Source organism: Monodon monoceros, unplaced genomic scaffold (genome assembly GCF_005190385.1).
Source record: "Monodon monoceros isolate NGI ecotype Baffin Bay Population unplaced genomic scaffold, NGI_Narwhal_1 Super_Scaffold_14, whole genome shotgun sequence".
NCBI classification, from domain to species: Eukaryota; Metazoa; Chordata; class Mammalia; order Artiodactyla; family Monodontidae; genus Monodon; species Monodon monoceros.
Genome location: NW_021703770.1, coordinates 32,378,906 through 32,398,166, shown reverse-complemented (window position 1 = coordinate 32,398,166; position 19,261 = coordinate 32,378,906). Strand labels below are relative to the sequence as shown.

Below are 19,261 nucleotides of genomic sequence, written 5' to 3'. Positions count from 1 at the left end.
GACACTCATTAGAACTGACCTTAGTCTAGGAGCAGAAATTATTATCAGCTTAACTTTCTGTTTCTGGAGAATAATCTGTGTATGAGACAAAGCAGTTGTACAACCAGGGCTTTTTTTTAAAGTTGCTGTTTTTGACACAACATGGCAATAAAATACCCATAGTTTTTTCTTAGAGTGCATTCCACTAAAATGTAGCATTCCCATCTTGTCTTACTTGTTTGATAGGAAAAGGACACAAAGAAGAAAGGAAGAATATTATGATTTATTAAGCTATGAGGGCCAGCACCTATTTTTATTATTTTTAATTCCCAAGAACATGATGGTGATTTGTGTATTTACAGTCTTCGTAAACACATGGGATTTTTTGAAGCTAGGTGTCCACACCTTCCAGGAGAGAGGGGGAAACTGAGTTAAATTGCTCTTATTGTTTACTGGTGGGATTCTGGCTTCAGCCCGGTGTCAAAACTGACAGCCTGACCTGTTCTCTTGGCAAGATTTCTCTGAAATACACAAAGCTGTAAATGAATCCTAAGAGGAAAAGTGACCAAATCTGACTGCTCGTGACTGTCAGTCCTCTGGCCTCACTTGCTCCCTCCGTGTCCTGAGCTGGGCTCCTAGCCTGTGCCTGAATCAGAAGGAACGTGTAGCCTTTACCGTGGGTTGGTTGCAGCAATTTGCAAAGCAGCCCGATCAGCGTCCCCTGGGGCATTGCGAAGTTAAGTCCTGCTGTCTGGGGCTGTTCTTGAAGAGCCTCAGGCTTCACCTGTGGCCTTGGAGTCAGAGTTAAGGGGCTCAGTTAGGGAGCCTGCTTGGGCTTCAGGCAACAAAGGAACACACTCTTCTGTGCTCTAGAACAATGGGTGAATGTCCTGTGGTTGATCAACTTGCTTGGCCGAAGGAAAGGAGCGCCTACTGTGTAGCTGGCTGGAACTTTAAAGGCTGCCTTTTCTTAGAAAAGCTGGGAGCCTTGGGAGATGGATCCAGAGGCAGGAGGGAAGAGGGCAATGCCGTGGCGTGAGAAGTGGGCATGGGACAGGGCTTGGCTGACTTTGACAGGCAAAATGAGAGCTAGTTGTGGCAGATCAAAAGCTGGGCCAGTTTTACCATAAGGGAGCAGGGGCGGGTAGGGGAGGAAGGGCCATGGTACCCACTGCAGGCGTGAGCCTGGTAAAATCAGCCACGCGGCAGCCCTGCACGACCGCGGAGCTAGCAGCTGTTTAGCTTTCATGGTCGGTGAGCACTCCGAGCCACGCTGAAGGCACCTCAGCTCTGGTCACGTGGCCTGGGGAGCAGGCTTTTCACTATCAGCCCACATGTCCCCTGCTCCCTCATTATCTCACTGATTCACTTGTGGGTTGGTACATTCACCAGACGGTTATCAAAACCTCCTATGAGGGCATGAACCCAACGTGCAGGCTCTGTGGAGATCTTCAGTCTCCCTCTCCTCGCACTGAAGTCCTGATACGCACTGTGGCTTCTGTCGGGAATGCCTTTAAAAAGAAGTGACAAGGGGAGCTTGGAGAAATTGTGGGAGGCAGAGGCATTATCCCACTGGATAACATGTACTTGGCGGGTATGAGCCTTCCTCAAGCCACCTGAACACAGGGAGGACATCATTCCTCCCTCACACCCTCAAGAACCGTCTCCCCACTTGTGGCTTGTAAACCCTCAATCCCCCAGATCAGAGGCATTCTTTTTTTTTTTTTTTTTTTTTTTGCGGTACGCGGGCCTCTCACTGCTGTGGCCTCTCCCGTTGCGGAGCACAGGCTCCGGACGCGCAGGCTCAGAGGCCGCGGCTCACGGGCCCAGCCGCTCCGCGGCATGTGGGATCTTCCTGGACCGGGGCACGAACCCATATCCCCTGCATCGGCAGGCGGACTCTCAACCACTGCGCCACCAGGGAAGTATAGGCATTCTTGATAAGAATGCAGGTTCCCAAGTTCCATTCCAGGCCTTTCAAATTAAAATCTCTGAAGGGGGACTCTGGGAATTTGCATTTATGAGAAGTTCTCCAGATAGTTTTTATGCACTCTAAAGTTTGAGAAACACTGTCTAAAAATTAAATTCGTGCAATAAGCCCTACAGCCAACCAGGAAGAAACAGTGGGTCATTACATGCGAGGAGAAATGACAGTGCAAGGAGGTGATAGGGACGGTGCGGCAGAGGCTGTTCAGGAGGCCAGGAGGGCACTTAAGAGAAGGCTGCTTCCAGCTTTGGGTCACCCGTCACCTTTGCAGAGAGCTGTCCATTACCCTACCAGGGTGGTGCAGCAGAGTGGATGTATTATGCCACATTTAAAGAAACCAGCAAAAGACAAGCCAACATCAGGAACCTTTCCTCCACATCCAGTTGTGTGTCCAGTGCTATGGCTCAGGCTCCCTTGCTTATGTGGGTCACTCTATATGCATCTAAATAGACAGTCCCATTACTAGCACATGTCAGTGCTCTGATGCCACACTGAAACGTGGGGTCTGGGGAGGAAACGTGTTACCTTCATTGTTCTCTGTTTAAGAAGAAACAAAGTATACAGTACAACCATAGACATTAAAAAGTTTAAGAGGAAAACGTTCCCTGTGGAAATCCGAGCTAATGTCTAGAATGACTCATTCCCAAAGAGTTCCAGGTAACCAGCTTTGTTATACAACTAAGTTTGGGTTTGGCAGCATCCCAGGAACTGCCACGAGCCTTTGAGAAAGTTTCCACGGAGAGTGTCAGTCTAGACACAGCTGTTTCTCTCCCAGGTGGCTGCAGCAGGGACAGTGAAGAAATGGACTAGAGCCAGAGGTGACTTTGAAGTTAATGTGTGAATGTTGGATACTAACTTGAGTTTCATTCTTCACCCAAATGGAAATGGTCCTGCAGCACATAGTTAAAGCTCACAAAAGGCCCACAATTAATTGTCATAAATAATTGGATGAAGAGGACTTAGCATACATAGCGGGTACCCTCTGGATTTCCAGAGTTGCATAAAATAAGGATGCTTCATAATGTCTTTAATTCTGATTCTGCCTGCTGCCATGCTGGCCACCAAAAGAAGTGTCTTTTCCTTCTGGCCAGAACACCTCCTAGAGCTAAATGACCTTTCCTGGCCGGAGGGTAGTTGACGCCTAGATTTTTGTGGTCGTGGGATGCCAGGGTAACCCAGGTCCCTTTGGGGAAAAAACAGAGGCCTGGGGTTACTGCCGTGGGGACTTCCTGTTCTGCTCTCTTCTCCAAAGCACTCTGTCTGGAGTCAGCTCTCCTGTGGACTGGATGGGATTGGTTACTCACAGGCCCTGCTCCAAGGCCTTTGTAAACAATGATTTTTAGATCTTGCTAAAATATTTCCTTAATGTCAAAAGCAAGATTTGGCTTAGGGCTATAGGTAATCTGATTTCCAATTTTAGTTCATTAAACTCTAAGAATTAACCCTAGGGAGACTGTGAAGAGGTTAAATGTGTATTTCCTCAGACACACATGTGCAGCATCATTAAACAGATTTGTCTTTTGTCTTTTCTGAGACAGCATAATGCCTTAGGAAAGTCTGTGCATCATGTAACATATTTCTGTTCCTTGTGTCCAGCCTACAGTAAGCCTGTTGTTTTGCTCCACAGGTGTATTACAACACGGATGATGAACGAGAAGGGTAAGACACTCGGTCTTTTCACTCAAGCACCCAAAGTCAGTGTATGTCAGTAGAAATGGGTTTCCAAGCACAGGGTAATGGGGCAGGGAGTGAGAATGTCTGCTCAGCCTCCAGACTCAGAGCTAGGAGAGGCTTGACTCTGGGGATTGTCTGGAAGGAGGCTGGGGAATGCCATTCTCCTTCCAGGCAGATGGAGCACAGTGTACTGCATCCTTGATAGGTGGTCAGCCAGCTTCTACTTGAATGTTCCCAGTGATGGGAATATTCTGATACTCATGATACTGTTGGCCAGTTCCAGCTCCAGGAAGTTTGTCTGTTGAACTGATGTCTGTCTTCTTTTGACCCATTGGCTCTATTTCTGCTCTCTGGATAAGTCTCAACCTTTCCTCCTCATTCAAACATAGTTTTACCTCTCAACATCTTAATTCCCCCTCCAGGGGGTACCGCCAGATTTGTTAACAGTCTCCTTAAAGCTGGCTCTCAGAAATACACATGTTCTTGAACCACATGAGTTGGAGATTATATTGGGATAATTTCTTCTTATGACCTGGATACTGTTTTTCTCTTAAAGCAATCTAGATCTACGTTCATTTTTCATCTACATAACATTACTTACATACAACTAAAGTCTTGGTTTGCATTAATTACATGTGTATAACTAAACTCTCTAGATCACTGGTTTTTCAAACTATAGTCAAACCAGGGCTTCCCTATTCTTCCCTATGCAATTAACATATTTACTTGTAAAACATTTCAAAGTGAAGTAAGTGGAGCAGGTATTCTTTTTTTTTTTTTTTTTTTTTTTTTTTTTTGCAGTACGCTGGCCTCTCACTGCTGTGGCCTCTCCCGAAGCGGAGCACAGGCTCCGGACGCGCAGGCCCAGCGGCCATGGCTCACGGGCCCAGCCGCTCCGCGGCATGCGGGATCCTCCCAGACTGGGGCACGAACCCATGTCCCCTGCATCGGCAGGCGGACTCCCAACCACTGTGCCACCAGGGAGGCCCAGCAGGTATTCTTGAGCTCATTTCCTAGAGCAGAGCTCAGGGAACTATAGCCTAAGGGCCAAATCAAGGCCCAATACTTTTTGTACTGTCTGCAAACATTTTTAAATGGTTGAAAAAATCCCAAAGAAGAATAATATTGCATGACACTTGAAAACTATGAGATTCAAGTGCCCACAAATGAAGCTTAATTGGAATACAGCCGCATTCATGCCTTCGTGTCTTGTCTCTGGCTGTCTTGGTGCTACCACAGCAGAGCTGAGTACAGAGACGCTGCTGTAGTTGCAAGCAGAGACCGTCTGTCTAGCCTGGAAAGCCTAAATATTTACTTTACAGAAAAAGTGTGCCACCCTCTAAAGGATAGAGAATCTCCAAAGAGCCTAATAATTCCCTAATTGCTTAGGAACAGAGCCTTGTCCAGGATTTGACCTCTAAATTCTGAGTTCCAAATTTTCTAAATACATAATTAGATTGTTCTTTTTGTCTTGGTACAGAGGCAATATATTCCAGTGGTGGGAATGAACAGAGACGCTTAGCACGAGCAATTGTAATCTGTTGTTCACATAGTTTACAAAGGACAGGGTGGTGTCACGGAAAGAACGTTGACTCTGAGCTGAGGAAGCCCGTGTTCTACTCCCGGGCTGTCGCTCACCAGTGTGAAGCCTGGGGCCACCTCCCTGGCCTCTGGGCTTCGGTGCCCTCCATCGTAAAATGAGGATTTTGTATAAGACGATCTGTAAGATCTCTTGTGAGAAAATTGAGTGTTATGAATAAGAAATGCCGGGGACCTAAATGCTCTTGCATGTGCAGGCTGCGCTTGTGAATCTCCCTCAGCCTAACTGTCCTTCCCTGCAAGTCGGCAACATTTAGGTGGCTAATTGACCTACTTTTACCTCTTTTGGCCTGGCCTCTCTGTAACAATTCCCCTCTTTTATTGCAGAATCTTGAGGCCTGAGGCCCAAGGCTCTTACTCTTAACCATCTTCTAATTAGAGTTCGATTGAGCAATATGGGCGGCCTTGGAGCCCAGTGTTAACACATAGTAGGACTTGGCTATGGTTACATGTAAAAGTGGTAATCAACAGTCACTGGATACCTTGGCTAGGCACTGTCCTAAGTGCTTTCTATGGATTATTTTATTGGATTCTTCCAAAATTCCCATAGGGAAGATGCTATACTTACTTCTACTTTATAATGAGGAAACTGAAACTTCAAAAGATCGAGAAACTTCTAAGCCGCACAGCTGGTGAGTGACAGAGGCAGGATTTGAACCTGGTTCTAGCTGCACTCCCATCGCCTGCCTTTAGCCATCACGCCCCATCACCTAACCCTCGTAATTCTTGATCTGTGGCTGCCAAGGAAGCATCCAGAGACAGGCCCTCATCGTGATGGCTCTCTGGCCTTGACAAAGGCACACCGTTTGGATTTTCGGACCCAGGTTGTGACAAGCCTAGGAGAGTGTACCTGGCGGAGGGGGTCAGTCCACCGAGCCCTGGGGAGAACCACCTTCATGGGCATTCGCTTAGCCTTCATCAGATCAGGACTGTCTGGCCAGTTCTTCTCTCTCCCTGCCAGGCATAAATCAGTTAGTATTAAAGCATCTAACTGAGTGTTGGAGAGCGTCATTCAGGCAGCCACCAGCTGGAGGACACAGCCTGCCCAGGTGCACCAGGGCCCTCTCCCGACTACTCCAAAGCTGGAGTGGTGGCCAGACACGGACTTGTTCATGAGGAGGAGAGCTTTTTGGCCTGAAGTGCCGGCAAACCTGAGTGCAATTAAAGAGAGAAACTAGAGAAAATTCGGATGAGGTGGGATGGGGAGCCATCATCAGCTAAGTACCTAAACTAAACAAAAATAGGAACACCTATTTGCTCCTGCCTCCCTGTCCAGTGATAAGTATTTGGGGTGACTTCTGGTGCTGAACTTGGGCATCACAGACCCCATGCAGGCTTGTTTCCTAGGCAGGGGCTACAACAGATACAGAGGCTTTTGGACACCATCTCTGAGCAGCAGGTCTCTCGCTGCATATCAGAATCAAGCTGGGGAGTTAAAAAAATACTCACATACAGGGACCGTCTCCGGGGATTTTGACTTAATTGGCAGATGGGTGCAGCTCAGGCATGGAGACCTTTTTAAAGTCTCCAGGTGATTCTAATGCACGCAATGTTTGAGAACCACTGCTCTAGAGCCAGTCAGCCATGATTTGAGTCTTGCATTGATCTTACAAGCTGTGTAACTTAAGATAACAACCTTTTGGGGCCTCAGTTCCCTCATCTAAAAATAGCAAATATTAATACCTACCTGCTAGAATTATTAAAAGCATTAATACGTAAAGTGCCCTGACACATGGAAGATGCTTTCAAAAAAACAGAGCTATTATTGTTGCCAAGGTTCCTTTTCAGGCCCTAAATAAATGATACTTCATTGAGAAATGGAAGAGAGGAAGATGAAGAAAAATGGAAAGAAAAACCAGACAGACCAGGGATTGAACCCAGGCCCACGGCAGTGTAAGCACCGTTTTAACCACTGGACCACTGGGGAATTTCCAGGCCCACCCCCTTTTCAATTGATGTGTTTTTATTTTTACTGTTAGATATTGCAGTTAAAAAATCCACCCAGTAATACTCAAATCTGCATCAGATATACAAGGAAGATTTTTAGAAAATATTTAAGGAAATGAAAATCATGTTTACCATCCCTCAGAGTAGCAGATTTTTACCAGTTTCTTACATTAGTACCAGTTATTCTTGCTTGTATACTAGTTAGCCATTTTGCAAATTAGAAGATTTGAACTAAAGACTCTTAGAACTAAGCTTTGCCTTCTTTTATAAATTTAACCTACATTTGCCCTCTCTGTTGCTCTTCATTCCTTCCTTTATTTCTCTGTTTCTCTTTGGGATCCTTTTCCTATTTTTTTTTTTTTAAATTGAAGTATAGTTGATTTACAATGTTGTGTTAATTCCTAGTGTATAGCAAAGTGATTGTTATACATGGGATCCTTTTCCTATTGCCAGAAGAATTCTGTTTAATAATTCTTTTGTTGTGGAACTTTTGGCAAAGAATTCTCTCATATTTGTTTATTTGTTGTAAATGTTTTTATTTTGTAATCGCTTTTCTAGGGTATTTCTGTTAGGTATCAAATTCCAAGTTGGCAGTTACCTTCTTTCAGTTTTGGTTTCCATCATTTTTTGTTGAGAAGTCAGCTGTCTTATTGTTGCTATTTAAAATGTAATCTTTTCTTTCTTCCCTTCCTTCCTTCCATCCTTCCTTCCTTCCTCCCTTTCTTTTTCCTTTCATTTGGGAAAGACTGCTTTAAAATTTTTCTCTTCCTCTCAGGTTTTCAAATTTTTTATGATGTTTCTACGTGTGGGTTTTCTTTGTACTTTCTTTTTCCCCCTGCTTGGTATTTTATACCACTCATTGAATCTGTGGGTTGATGTCTTTCATCAGTTTTGGGACATTCTTGGCTGTTATCTCTTCAAATAGTGCTCTTCCCTGTTCTCTCCCCACTCCTTTGAGACTCTAAATGTGTATTAGAGTTTTTTATTCTGTCCCTGTGTTTTTTATGTTCTTTTCTAAACTGTCCATCTTCTTTACTCACCATGCTCCAGCCTGGATATTTTCTATTGACCTAACTCTCAAATCCTCTCTTCTGCTAGGTTCAATATACTAAACCCATCTATTGAGTTATTAATTTTAATTATTGCACTTTTTAGTTCTAGGACTTCCACTTAATTGGTTTATTTTAATGAACTTCAATTCTAAATGTCTTGTCGTTTATTTTCATGAACATAATAATAACTGTGCTATAAGTATGTTATCTGGGTCTGTTTCTATTGTATGTTTTTCCCTTGGTCCTGTTTAATATTTGATAATCATTGAATGATGAACAATATACATAAAAATTATGGAGGCTCTGGATGACCATATTTTTCCTTATGAAGGTTTTCCCTATCCTCTGGTATGTAGCCTTAGTTAACAGATCACCATAACTGAGTCAGGGACAGAACTGACCCAAAGCTGGGTTGCAGTTTATTTTAACCTCAGATGACCTCTAATTCATCCTAACTCGTAGATTGTACCTTTGAGGGACTTTCTATGGGTCTTTTTCCTTCATGGAGCTTGAAGTTCAATTTTTGTCTCCTTAGCATGGGGAGACTACCCAAACCTCCTCTATGAGTTTCAAGGGCTTTCTGCTTAACTTCTTACTCTCTTATCCTGTGCAGCTTAAAAACTTGGCAAGTAACTGGGAAGGAATACTGCAGTGTCTGGCTTACTTCTCTGTGCTTCTCTACTCTCTGGAAGTTTTCCTGTTAGTCCTGAATAGCTTTGCAGCCCTAAACACCAATTTCTGTTTCTCTAACACCATAAGATTGACAAAAGCTGTGCAGACTTCTCTGCCATTAAGTATGTGCCTCTGCTGAGATCACCATCCTCTACTCCCAGCTGAGAAATGGCAAATGCTTCGAGAGGAAAGTGGCCCACTGACTATCAGCTCACCTCTCGCATTTTTCTCCTCTGAGATCTCAGCTCTCAGGTTCTGGCTGACTCAACAGTAGTGTCCAATACTGTCAATAAGATTAAATATATATATATATATATATTTACAGTTACTTACATTGTTCTTGGCTGGAACATTGCTTGGTTTGCCACAAGATACAACATCTTAGCCAGAAACAGAAATATCTGTATTTCCTCTTAAAATGATCCTTCTGGGGCCTACTGACCTAGTTATTTACTACTTTCAATTGTAAGCTCTTAACTACCATAATTATAAACATATGTGGGGTTTGTTTGTTGATTTTGGTTTGTGTTTACTGAGTGTGTCAGATGAACTTCTATCAAGACCCTGAACTAGCATCGATTAAAGTCATTTGGGGATGATAGGTTCTTCCCCAGAGTGATTTATTGTTGAAAATAAACTAATTGAGATTCTACTCCATAATGTGAAAGACTTTGTGAGGACTTGAACATAAGAGCACCTCCTCTTTTCTGAGGCTAACAACGGGTAAGGATGTTAATTTATTTAGGGCAGACGTGGTCATCAGCCTACACAGGCCGTAAGCAGAGTTGTGAACTAGATAAACCATGTCTCCATGGTGCCTGCACCTCCTTTCCATGCTTTATTTTGGTACCTCCTCACCTAGGTACTGATGCCTAGTGTGGTTCAGCCTGATAGGTAGGGCTCAACATTGCCAAGTATGTCCAGAGACAGGCTTCAGATCCAAACACCTTCCCAGTTTTTCTTCTGATGAAACTTAGCCATCCTTTGTTTACACCTCAGGGACTTGCTTTCCCTGACATTGACCCCACAAAGCAATGATTTTGTATGTTGTTGGAACTGGAGTCCCTCTACATGTTAACATGTTGTGCCCATGGGATGGAGATTGATGTCAGAGAAAGCACCTTCTCCTTGTTCTTGTCCTTTTGTGCTACAAGCCAGTGCAATTGAACAGGACATTAGGAGACCTGAAATCCTTACTCTTTCTATCAATTGGGCAGTCATTTCTGCCCTTCTTTTCTCACCTTGCTTTAAGAAGAAATGAAACCATTGAATTCAGACCACACAAGCTTATTGACTCCTACTGGGTTTATAGATTTGAAAGTGTGAAAAAACATTTCTGAACTCCCAAGAGAAATGTGGTTTATCCAAGATGTTATTTTAATGGCAAAGTTTGTCATGCTCAGAATGGGGTGCTGTCAAAAGTCAACAGACCTGGAAAAATGTAAATAAATCTTTCCTGAGAGAAAGAAAATCCCTAGTTTAGGAACCCTAACACAGCATGAAAGAGTGTCTGGTGACGTTTCAGGCTATTTACCCATTATTAACCTACTGGTCATTGACAGCAATGTCAATAGATTTTTAATCTTCTGCTCCCAGGGTCATGGTCAGTCCAGCTCCAAGACATGACAGAATAATATGACCCGCTTTTATGGTTTTAAAGAAAAGTGAGGGAAAGATAGAGGGAACAGTGCTCTAAAAACCTATTACCACCTTCAGCTGGGACTTGAGTTTGAGTTTTTTTTCTGGCTATTTCCATAGTTTGACTTACTATGGAATAAAATAGAAGGCTGACTCTGAATATCATTTCTCATACCCTCACTCATCGTCATCTCACATTTATCGAGCACTTTATCATGAGGTTGCTCCTCAGAGCTGGGTTCTCTCAACAGCCTGTTTCACTGTTTTAGCTGCGTTGCCCTGCCTAAGACACATAACGCCCTGAGCCTTAGTTTGGTCATCACTGAAATAGGGATAAGATTGGTCCTTGCGCTGCTGGCTCACAGAGTGTTCATCAGACTTAATTGACCAGGGAGATGTAAAGTGCTTTGATGAAAAGCGTGGTCTTATTAAGGGCTCATAAACATAATGTTGGACCACCTAGAGTAGAAGGTGGTAATTTAAAGCCTTGTTGGTTTAATACTTTAAACTATTAGAATTAATAGAAGTACTTTCTGGACTGTCCACAGTTTTATACCATGTGTTCTTTCTACCACTGGACCCCACCATTAGCTCCAGTTAAGAATTGATAAAAAGAGCTTCTTAATGACAATGATGCCAATAGGGACTTGGCTTTGGAGCAGGTTTTTTTGTTTGTTTGTTTGCAGTACACTGGCCTCTCACTGTTGTGTTCTCTCCCGTCGCGGAGCACAGGCTCCGGACGCGCAGGCTCAGCGGCCATGGCTCACGGGCCCAGCCGCTCCGCGGCATGTGGGATCTTCCCGGACCGGGGCACGAACCTGTGCCCCCTGCATTGGCAGGCGGACTCTCAACCACTGCGCCACCAGGGAAGCCCCGGAGCAGGGTTTTGTATTATCTTGGAAGCTTGGGATTGATATAATGTCAGTCTCTGATGCAGGAAGCTTTTCCAACTTTAGCCCTTAAACTGGGCCAAAGTGGTAGTTTGGACTGTTTGCTATCTGATAGTGAATGGAAACTTTGAGCTCTTCCAAACTGTCTGCCTTATGTACTCTTCCCCGTATGTCTCTTCCTCAGATCTCTCCAACTTTAATTATCATGATCATCATGAACATCATCATCTCTAACTAACACTTCTATAGTACTTACAATGTATCAGGCAACTTTGTGAGTTTGAATTTACATTATGTTGAATTCATTTAATCCTCTCAACAGCCTCCTTTTAAAGAGGCTGTTGGCTCAGGGCAGTTGAACAATTTGTCCATGTTTCCGTAGCTAGCAGATTGCAAAGCAGGGGTTTATTTTTTAAATTTTTAATTGAAATATAGTTGGTTTGCTGTGTTGTGTTAGTTTCAGGTGTACAGCAAAGTGATTCAGTTATACATATAATTTTTCAGACTCTTTTCCCTTATAGCTTACGGGTTATTACAATAAGATACTGAGTAGAGTTCCCTGTGCTACACAGCAGGTCCTTCTTGGTTATCTATATTATATAGAGTAGTGCATATATTTTAATCCCAAACTCCTAATTTATCCCTCCCGCCCTTTCCCCTTTGGTAACCATAAGTTTGTTTTCTATGTCTGTGAGTCTGCAAAGCAGGGGTTTAAACCAAGGTAGTCTGGACCCAGATCTCAGGTTTTAACAATTCTGCTGAACTGCCTATCTGGCATTGCTTCATGTGCCTGGTTCCAGGAATCCCCAGAGAGATTAAAGTCTTCTAAAAACCTACACCTGCTCTCTTGAGGGCTTAAAGGACCGTAAGACTCCATGCAGGGGCATTTTCTCAGTGTTTTAGTCAGTTTGGGCTGCTATAACAAAATACCATAAACTGGGTGGCTTAAATAACAGAAATGTATTTTTCAAAGTTCTGGAGGCTGGAAGTCTGAGATCAGGGTGCCAGTATGGTCGGTGTCTGGTGAGGACCCTTTTCTGGCCTGCAGATCACCATCCTCTTGCTGTGTCCTCACATGGCAGAAAGAGAGAGGGTGTCCCTTTCTTATAAAGACACTCCCATCATGGAGGCTCCACCCTCAGGGCCTAATTACCTCTCAATGCCCGGACCTCTGAATACCATCCTCCTGGGGGTTAGGGTTTCAGCATATGAGTTTGAGGGGACACTCAGCGGCTATGACTTCTCCTCAGTGACAATCTGTTCTTCTAATTTCCTTCCTCTGGAACAGCCCTCCCTTCCCTAGAGTGCCCAGAAAGACAGAGACTTTGGGAGGAAATGCAGAGCCACCAGAACTGGCCAGTTGGGGGCCCATGGGCCCTCAGGAAGGGGGACCTAAACCCTCTCCCATGAGGAAGGAAGGGCGGGGTCTAAGGAACCTCAGCCACTGCAGTCTCCTCTGCTCCAAGCTGATGGAGTTGTGGAACAGCAGGAACCGAGGGCAGCCTCATAACTTAGAACCAGCGAGGCAGGCCTGTGCCATTTCCAGAGGTCACGCTGTGCCCTCGGGGCTGGCGAGAAGGTGCAGGACACCCAGGCCCTAGCTAGGTGGGACGGGCTGTGTAACTTGCAGACCACACAAACACAGGGCTCAGGCCCGCATCCCCAGCCCTGGTCTTCTGAGCAGGAAGGGGGGGTTAGGTGCAGAACGGAATGGGTAAAACCCAGAGGTCTCACCTCGGTGGATCCATGTTCAGCAGCAAGGAGGATGTCTCAGGGCCATGCATGAAAGATATTGGCATGTGTGTTCTGCCCCACATGCAGACTTGGGACCTGTGAGGGGGACGCAGGAGGTTGGTGTGTGGATCCAGTTGTGATAAGGGATGGCGTAAACAAAGGGAAAAGATAGGGACTGACACATCCATACACCTTTTTGTTGGCACCCCGGGTGCCTTCCTTAATTAACACTTTCTCCTCACCTTTTCTAGCAGCAGTGTCCTTGTGAAACGGATGTTCAGGCCCATGGAAGAGGAGTTTGGTCCAGCACCTTCTAAGCAGATGAAGGAAGAAGGGATGAAGCGAGGTACCGTTCCCGTTGAGGCCCTTCCCCGGTGTTGCTCCAATTAGGAATGCTGGTGGGGACATTTCACTGAGAAGAGCCCCCGGCCCGGCCCATGTCCCTGTGGTTCCGTGCTAGCCTGGGGATGCTTTTATTGACCCAGGAAGTCCACAGTCTTCTCCTTTGCTTTAAACCTTATCTTTTTAAACACCCTAAGCAAACATTTATTCTTCCTGGGCACTGATTCTTTCCTTTACCTTTAGGGAAATGTAGTGAATATACTGACTCATCCAGCAGTGAGATATAAGGTTAAAAAGAAACTCGTGCTGTGTTTGACAATACCCTCTCATAAGCACCAGCAGCTGAGAATCCTTCAGCAGACGCAAACGATTAATCACGGTACAAGTCAGGGAACCTGTTTTCTGTGACATCACAACTTACTCATTTTCTCTCAGTCAGGGATCTTATCCCGCTTCACCGAGAGAATAAGAAACGAAGCACAGGCCTGTCAGTGTCTTGCTCAGCATCTCGATGCTGTGCTGACTCACTGTCCCTCCTGGGAGTAAGGGGAAAGGGGAGGTGGTGGCTTTTCTCCCCACATCCTGCTGTAGCCAACACCAAGAGCTTCCACAGACCTTCTGCTTACAGCACTGGACTTTTAATGAGTCAGGTTACCGTACGTCCACCATCTGCACAGGCTTGAGGTTTTTGTTACTGAGAATTTTTTTTTTCCTATTTGTTGAAATGGAATTTGCATAATGGTCGAGAGCATCCCCTGTGTAGCCTCCCTCAGCCACATCGAGTCACGTGACCTTGGGAAGGTCCTCTGCACCTTGGAGTCCTCACTTGTAAAATGGGGTGACAAGAGTACCTACGTCACAGAGGGAGGCTTATGAGTTAATGTATGTAAAACACCAAACTCAAGTGCCCAGTACATAGTAAGCACTCCATCTTCACTAATATAATTATTAGTTTTATTTTTAGGCCTGGATCTAGTTAAGGAATATTATCATAATTGTGAATGAGTAATGAGCATTTCAGAATTCAAAGAGTGTAAACACCTGAGTAGTGTTAATTACAGTAGTAATATTTAAACCTATAAAGGGTTTTCCGACTTCACAGGCTCACTGTCAAATATTCGAGTGCATTTTGAGCTCCATTCCTGCATGCCTTTTATATCTCATCCTTTAGAATGAGGGCAATGTTATATGGAAATCAAGGATCACACGGGCCAAAGTAATAGTAGCTTACATCCATATTTAGTACATGCTGGCTGGTCCAAAGCTTGTGTTTTTCAGATATTTTGAGGTTGCAAAGTCTGCACAAAAATTGCCATCAGGAATTGCTGTGACAAAATGCAAAGTTACGGCCTTTGAAACATCTCACTCATAGGGACACATGAGGGCACTGCAACCTTCCAGCAATAGAGAACTCGTTCTCCCAGGAGTGGCTTTTCTTTGGAAAAGGACAGTGGAGTTACTGAGCCCCTCGCCTGGAGCTCCTACGCTGAGCTGGGCTTTGAGAGGCACAAGGAGTCAGGGTCAGTGACAGTGCCCGTTGTTTGTTAAAAGTTCTCCAGGACAGAGAATGACTGTAATTATCACCAATGCCGTTATTTGTTTTGCCTTTGTAGCCACTTCTCAGTGTGGCTCTCTCAAAGTCATGGGAGTCGGTTGCCTTTGTCTGTACAAGCTCTGGGATGCCTGATAATGGTTACTGCTATGTTAGTGGAGTGATTGCTATCCACAGATACACAGTTAATGAGAGCTGCCTCTCTGGGCAGGCCCTGGGGGTGAGCTGTAAGCCCAGCATGCAGGTGTGGCTATCAACAAGCCCAGCAGGAGATGGTGGCACTGCAGCCCATCAACCCGCTGCCATGTCCCCTTTAACCCATTCCAGGGGCTCCTACAGCAGAAGTAGCAGCCACACTATTTTAAAGACAATGATTTTCCAAGAAGAGGTCTGTAAATCCAATGGAAGCGGCCCTCATTTAAATATTGGGCTGGCCAAAAAGTTCGTTCGGGTGGTTCAAACTTTTTGGCTAACCCAATAGAACATGGTTTGGGGTTTCCTTAGGGTCAGCCTGCTGGAAATTACATTTTTCTGTTGGGGGTTACAGGAAGAAGTTACAGAATGTTCATCTGTAACAGCCACTGGTGGGAAGCAGTCTTCTGGGGCAGCTGCGTGGGCTCCACAGTCACGGCTTCCCATCCCTTCTCTTTCAGTGCTTTTGTACGTGAGGAAGGAGACAGACGATGTGTTTGACGCCTTGATGTTGAAATCCCCCACCGTGAGGGGCCTGATGGAAGCGGTAAGCAATGAACCCCCTTCAGCCTCCGAGAAACCGGCATGTAGTCTCCTGAGCTGAAATCCATTTATTAAAATGCAGCCTTTGAGATGGCCCTGGAATGAGCTTTCTCAAGGAAAAAGAAAAAGCAGAGATTTATGGGGACACTGATTTCCACCCTGTCTGGCTTATTATTAGCATCTTAAGGAGAAGGAAACTTTGTAAAACTGCCAATTCCCTGTCAGTTTAAGGCTAATCAGAGTAAGATGCCACAGAGAAAGTTTAAACTGTGAGTTTCCATTTGTCTCTTTGCATGAAACCAAATTAGATACGTTTAACTTCCAAATCTATACAGAACAAAAACGATTAGGAAGTGTCTTGCCAGCTGCGATAGTGTAATCCAAAATAAAATATGACCTCTTTTGGTTAAAAGAGGTTAAAAAAATATAAATTGCAGAGTTATAAAATGATTTAAGTAAGATTCTGAAATCTCTCCCTCCCTTTTCATCCCCTGTTTAGTCTAGCATTACCCAACCTGGGCTCAGGAAGTTATTTTATGTTTTATCCATGTATTATCCATCTGAATATGACTCTACATTGAAAATGATATCTCACTCCCCTGTACAACCATCTTGTAGAAGATCCAGGGTTTTTGTGGTGATGAAGACAGCAGGACTGGCAAGGGACAGTCTAGAATTTTTGTTGGTCTGGAAAACTGCTGCATTGAAACAGCATATTGGGCTATAGAGTAATATGTGAAAATGTGTAGGACAGTGACTATAAGTGGAATCATACACTACGTTGTCTTTTGTGGATGATTTCTTTCACTTTGCCTAATGTTTTTGAGGTTCGTCTATGTTGTAGTATAAATCAGTACTTCATTCTTTTCTATGGCTGAATAATATTCCATTGTATGGATATACCACATTTCGTTTTTCCATTCACCCGTTGATGGACATTTGGATTCCACCCCCCGCCACCCTTTGGCTATTGTGAATAGTGCTGCAAAGAACATCCAGCTACAGGTGTTTGTTTGAATACTTGTTTTCAATTCTTTGGGGTGTATACTGAGGAGTGGAATTGCTAGCCAGACACGTAAGGCCACATTGTATAACCATACAATTTATAGGAAACATCAAGAACAGGCAAATCCGTCGAGACAGAAAGCAGATTAGTTGTTGCCGGGAGTTGGGGGAAAAGCGAGTGAGGAAAGTCTGCTTAATGCGCTTCCTTTTGGGGTGATGAATTGTCCTGGAACCACACAGCACATCGTGAATGTACTAAATGCTACCGAATTGTACACTTTAAATGGTTTAAGTGGGGAATTCATATGATATGTAAAAAAATTATTTATTTGTTCACCTGACATTTTTTTTAAAAAGCACAAGAATGTTACCAATGTGGTTGGCATTGTTAGGCAATTCAGAGCAGGGCACGGAGGACCACCCTCTAAGAAACACTTGGCTGGAGGGTTTGGTCATCTCTTCTGTTCTCAGGATCTGTCATTGGCATGGAGTTTGTTGTTACTGAGTCTGCCCCCAACCCCATAAAGGGAAAACAAACACAGAAATGAACACAACAAAAAGTATCATCTATCTCTCTTCAAATTAACTAGGATTTTTTTAAAATGACCCTAAAATGACTGGAAGATTGATTTATGAGCTACAGAAGCCCTTTGAACAAATTTCATACCTTTAATCTGGCCTTTAAGATCATATTACTGAAACTGACTTACCTAGGATGGTGGTGAAGCTGAAATTACTTTAGCAGCTGTTTTGAATGCATATTCCCAGTCCTCAACCCCAGATTCCCGTTCTGCTGAAGTGGAGGTGGGGGAGGGCAGTGGAGCAGCAGGAATCTGCATTTTTGGGGGGTTTTTTTTTGCGGTATGTGGGCCTCTCACTGTTGTGGCCTCTCTCGTTGCGGAGCACAGGCTCCGGACGCGCAGGCTCAGCGGCCATGGCTCACGGGCCCAGCTGCTCTGCAGCATGTGGGATCCTCCCGGACTGGGGCACGAACCCGTGTCCCCTGCATCGGCAGGAGGACTCTCAACCACTGCGCCCCCAGGGAAGCCCAGGAATCTGTATTTTTAACAGTTCTTCAGGGTATTCTGAGATCAGCCAGGTGTGAGAACAACTGACCTAGACCAATTCTGAACTGATTCATTATGCCTTTTTCCTTGGTGTCTTCCTTTCCTGTTTGTGACATCTGGCTAGTTCTACAAGTGTTCTGTAGCTGTGGTCTCGCTGGATCACAGTGGGGTTAAATGTCACCTTCACTTCCACCCAAACAATCCCTGAGTTAACTCTGCTTTTTTGTTTCTCTCTTCCCCAATAGAATGTAAAGTTCATGAGAACAGGGGCTTTGTCTCTTGCTGTCTTCTGTGTATCCCCAGGTGTTTGAGCATATATATTTGTTGACTGAATTGAGCATCCACTGTGTATGTACCACCATGCCAAGTGCTATGGGTGGCATGTATTTCACATGCATTGCTTCACTTGAGCTTCACTATATCCCTGTGAACTTGGCAGGTCAGATGTCATCACCGTCATTTACAGATGTGGGGTTTCCTGAGCTCCACAGAGTGGCAGAGCCAGCTTAAGCCCTTGAGCAACTTAAGTCCACTTAGGGAGATGTCCACACATGAAAAGTTATTACAAGAAGAATAACCATTCCAAGTCACAGCTCACAACAACCAAAGGAAAGAAGCTTAGGCAATAGTAAGCCATCAGGCAAGAAGCAGTGTGTATGATGGTTGATCCCACACAGTCAGGGTTCAAATCCTAGCTCTGACACTTCAGAGTAGTGTGACCCTAGGCAAGTTACTCAACCTCTCTGTACCCCAGGTTCATCGTTTCAGAAATGAGAGTAATAATAATATGGGATATTATTATGAAGATAGATACTGATAAAATCAGATGTAGGGTTGTTTCGAGGATTAAATGAGTTCCTATACAAGGTGTTTAAAGTAGCACATAGAAACACTGTATATAGGGAGTTCCCTGGTGGCACAGTGGTTGAGAATTCGCCTGCCAATGCAGGGGACACAGGTTCAATCCCTAGTCCGGGAAGATCCCACATGCCACGGAGCAACTAAGCCCGTGCGCCACAACTACTGAGCCTGTGCTCTAGAGTCTGCGAGCCACAACTGCTGAGCCTACGTGCCACAACTACTGAAGCCCACGTGCTCTAGGGCCCATGTGCCACAACTACTGAGCCCGTGTGTTGCAACTACTGAAGCCCACATGCCTAGAGCCTGTGCTCCCCAACAAGAGAGGCCACCGCAATGAGAAGCCTGCACACCGCAACAAAGAGTAGCCCCCGCTCGCCACAACTAGAGAAAGCCCGCGTGCAGCAACGAAGACCCAATGCAGCCATAAAAATAAATAAAATTTTAAATACAAAAACACTGTATAAAACACTGTATAAAATAAATGAATATATATATATATATATATATATATATATATATATATATAT

General features: G+C 44.5%; 1 protein-coding gene across 4 annotated transcripts in view; it reads left to right on the top strand.

The window, feature by feature from the left end:
• GRHL2 (grainyhead like transcription factor 2) overlaps positions 1-19,261 on the top strand; it is a 164,146-nt gene that overhangs the window by 134,584 nt on the left and 10,301 nt on the right. For 3 of the 4 annotated variants that reach the window (XM_029223039.1, XM_029223042.1, XM_029223041.1), the window contains exons 12-14: positions 3,594-3,625; positions 13,424-13,518; positions 15,720-15,805. In XM_029223039.1, the coding sequence (XP_029078872.1) occupies positions 3,594-3,625; positions 13,424-13,518; positions 15,720-15,805 (213 nt within the window). The remainder of the gene's footprint in view (positions 1-3,593; positions 3,626-13,423; positions 13,519-15,719; positions 15,806-19,261) is intronic. The other variant, XM_029223040.1, reaches the window with a different exon arrangement.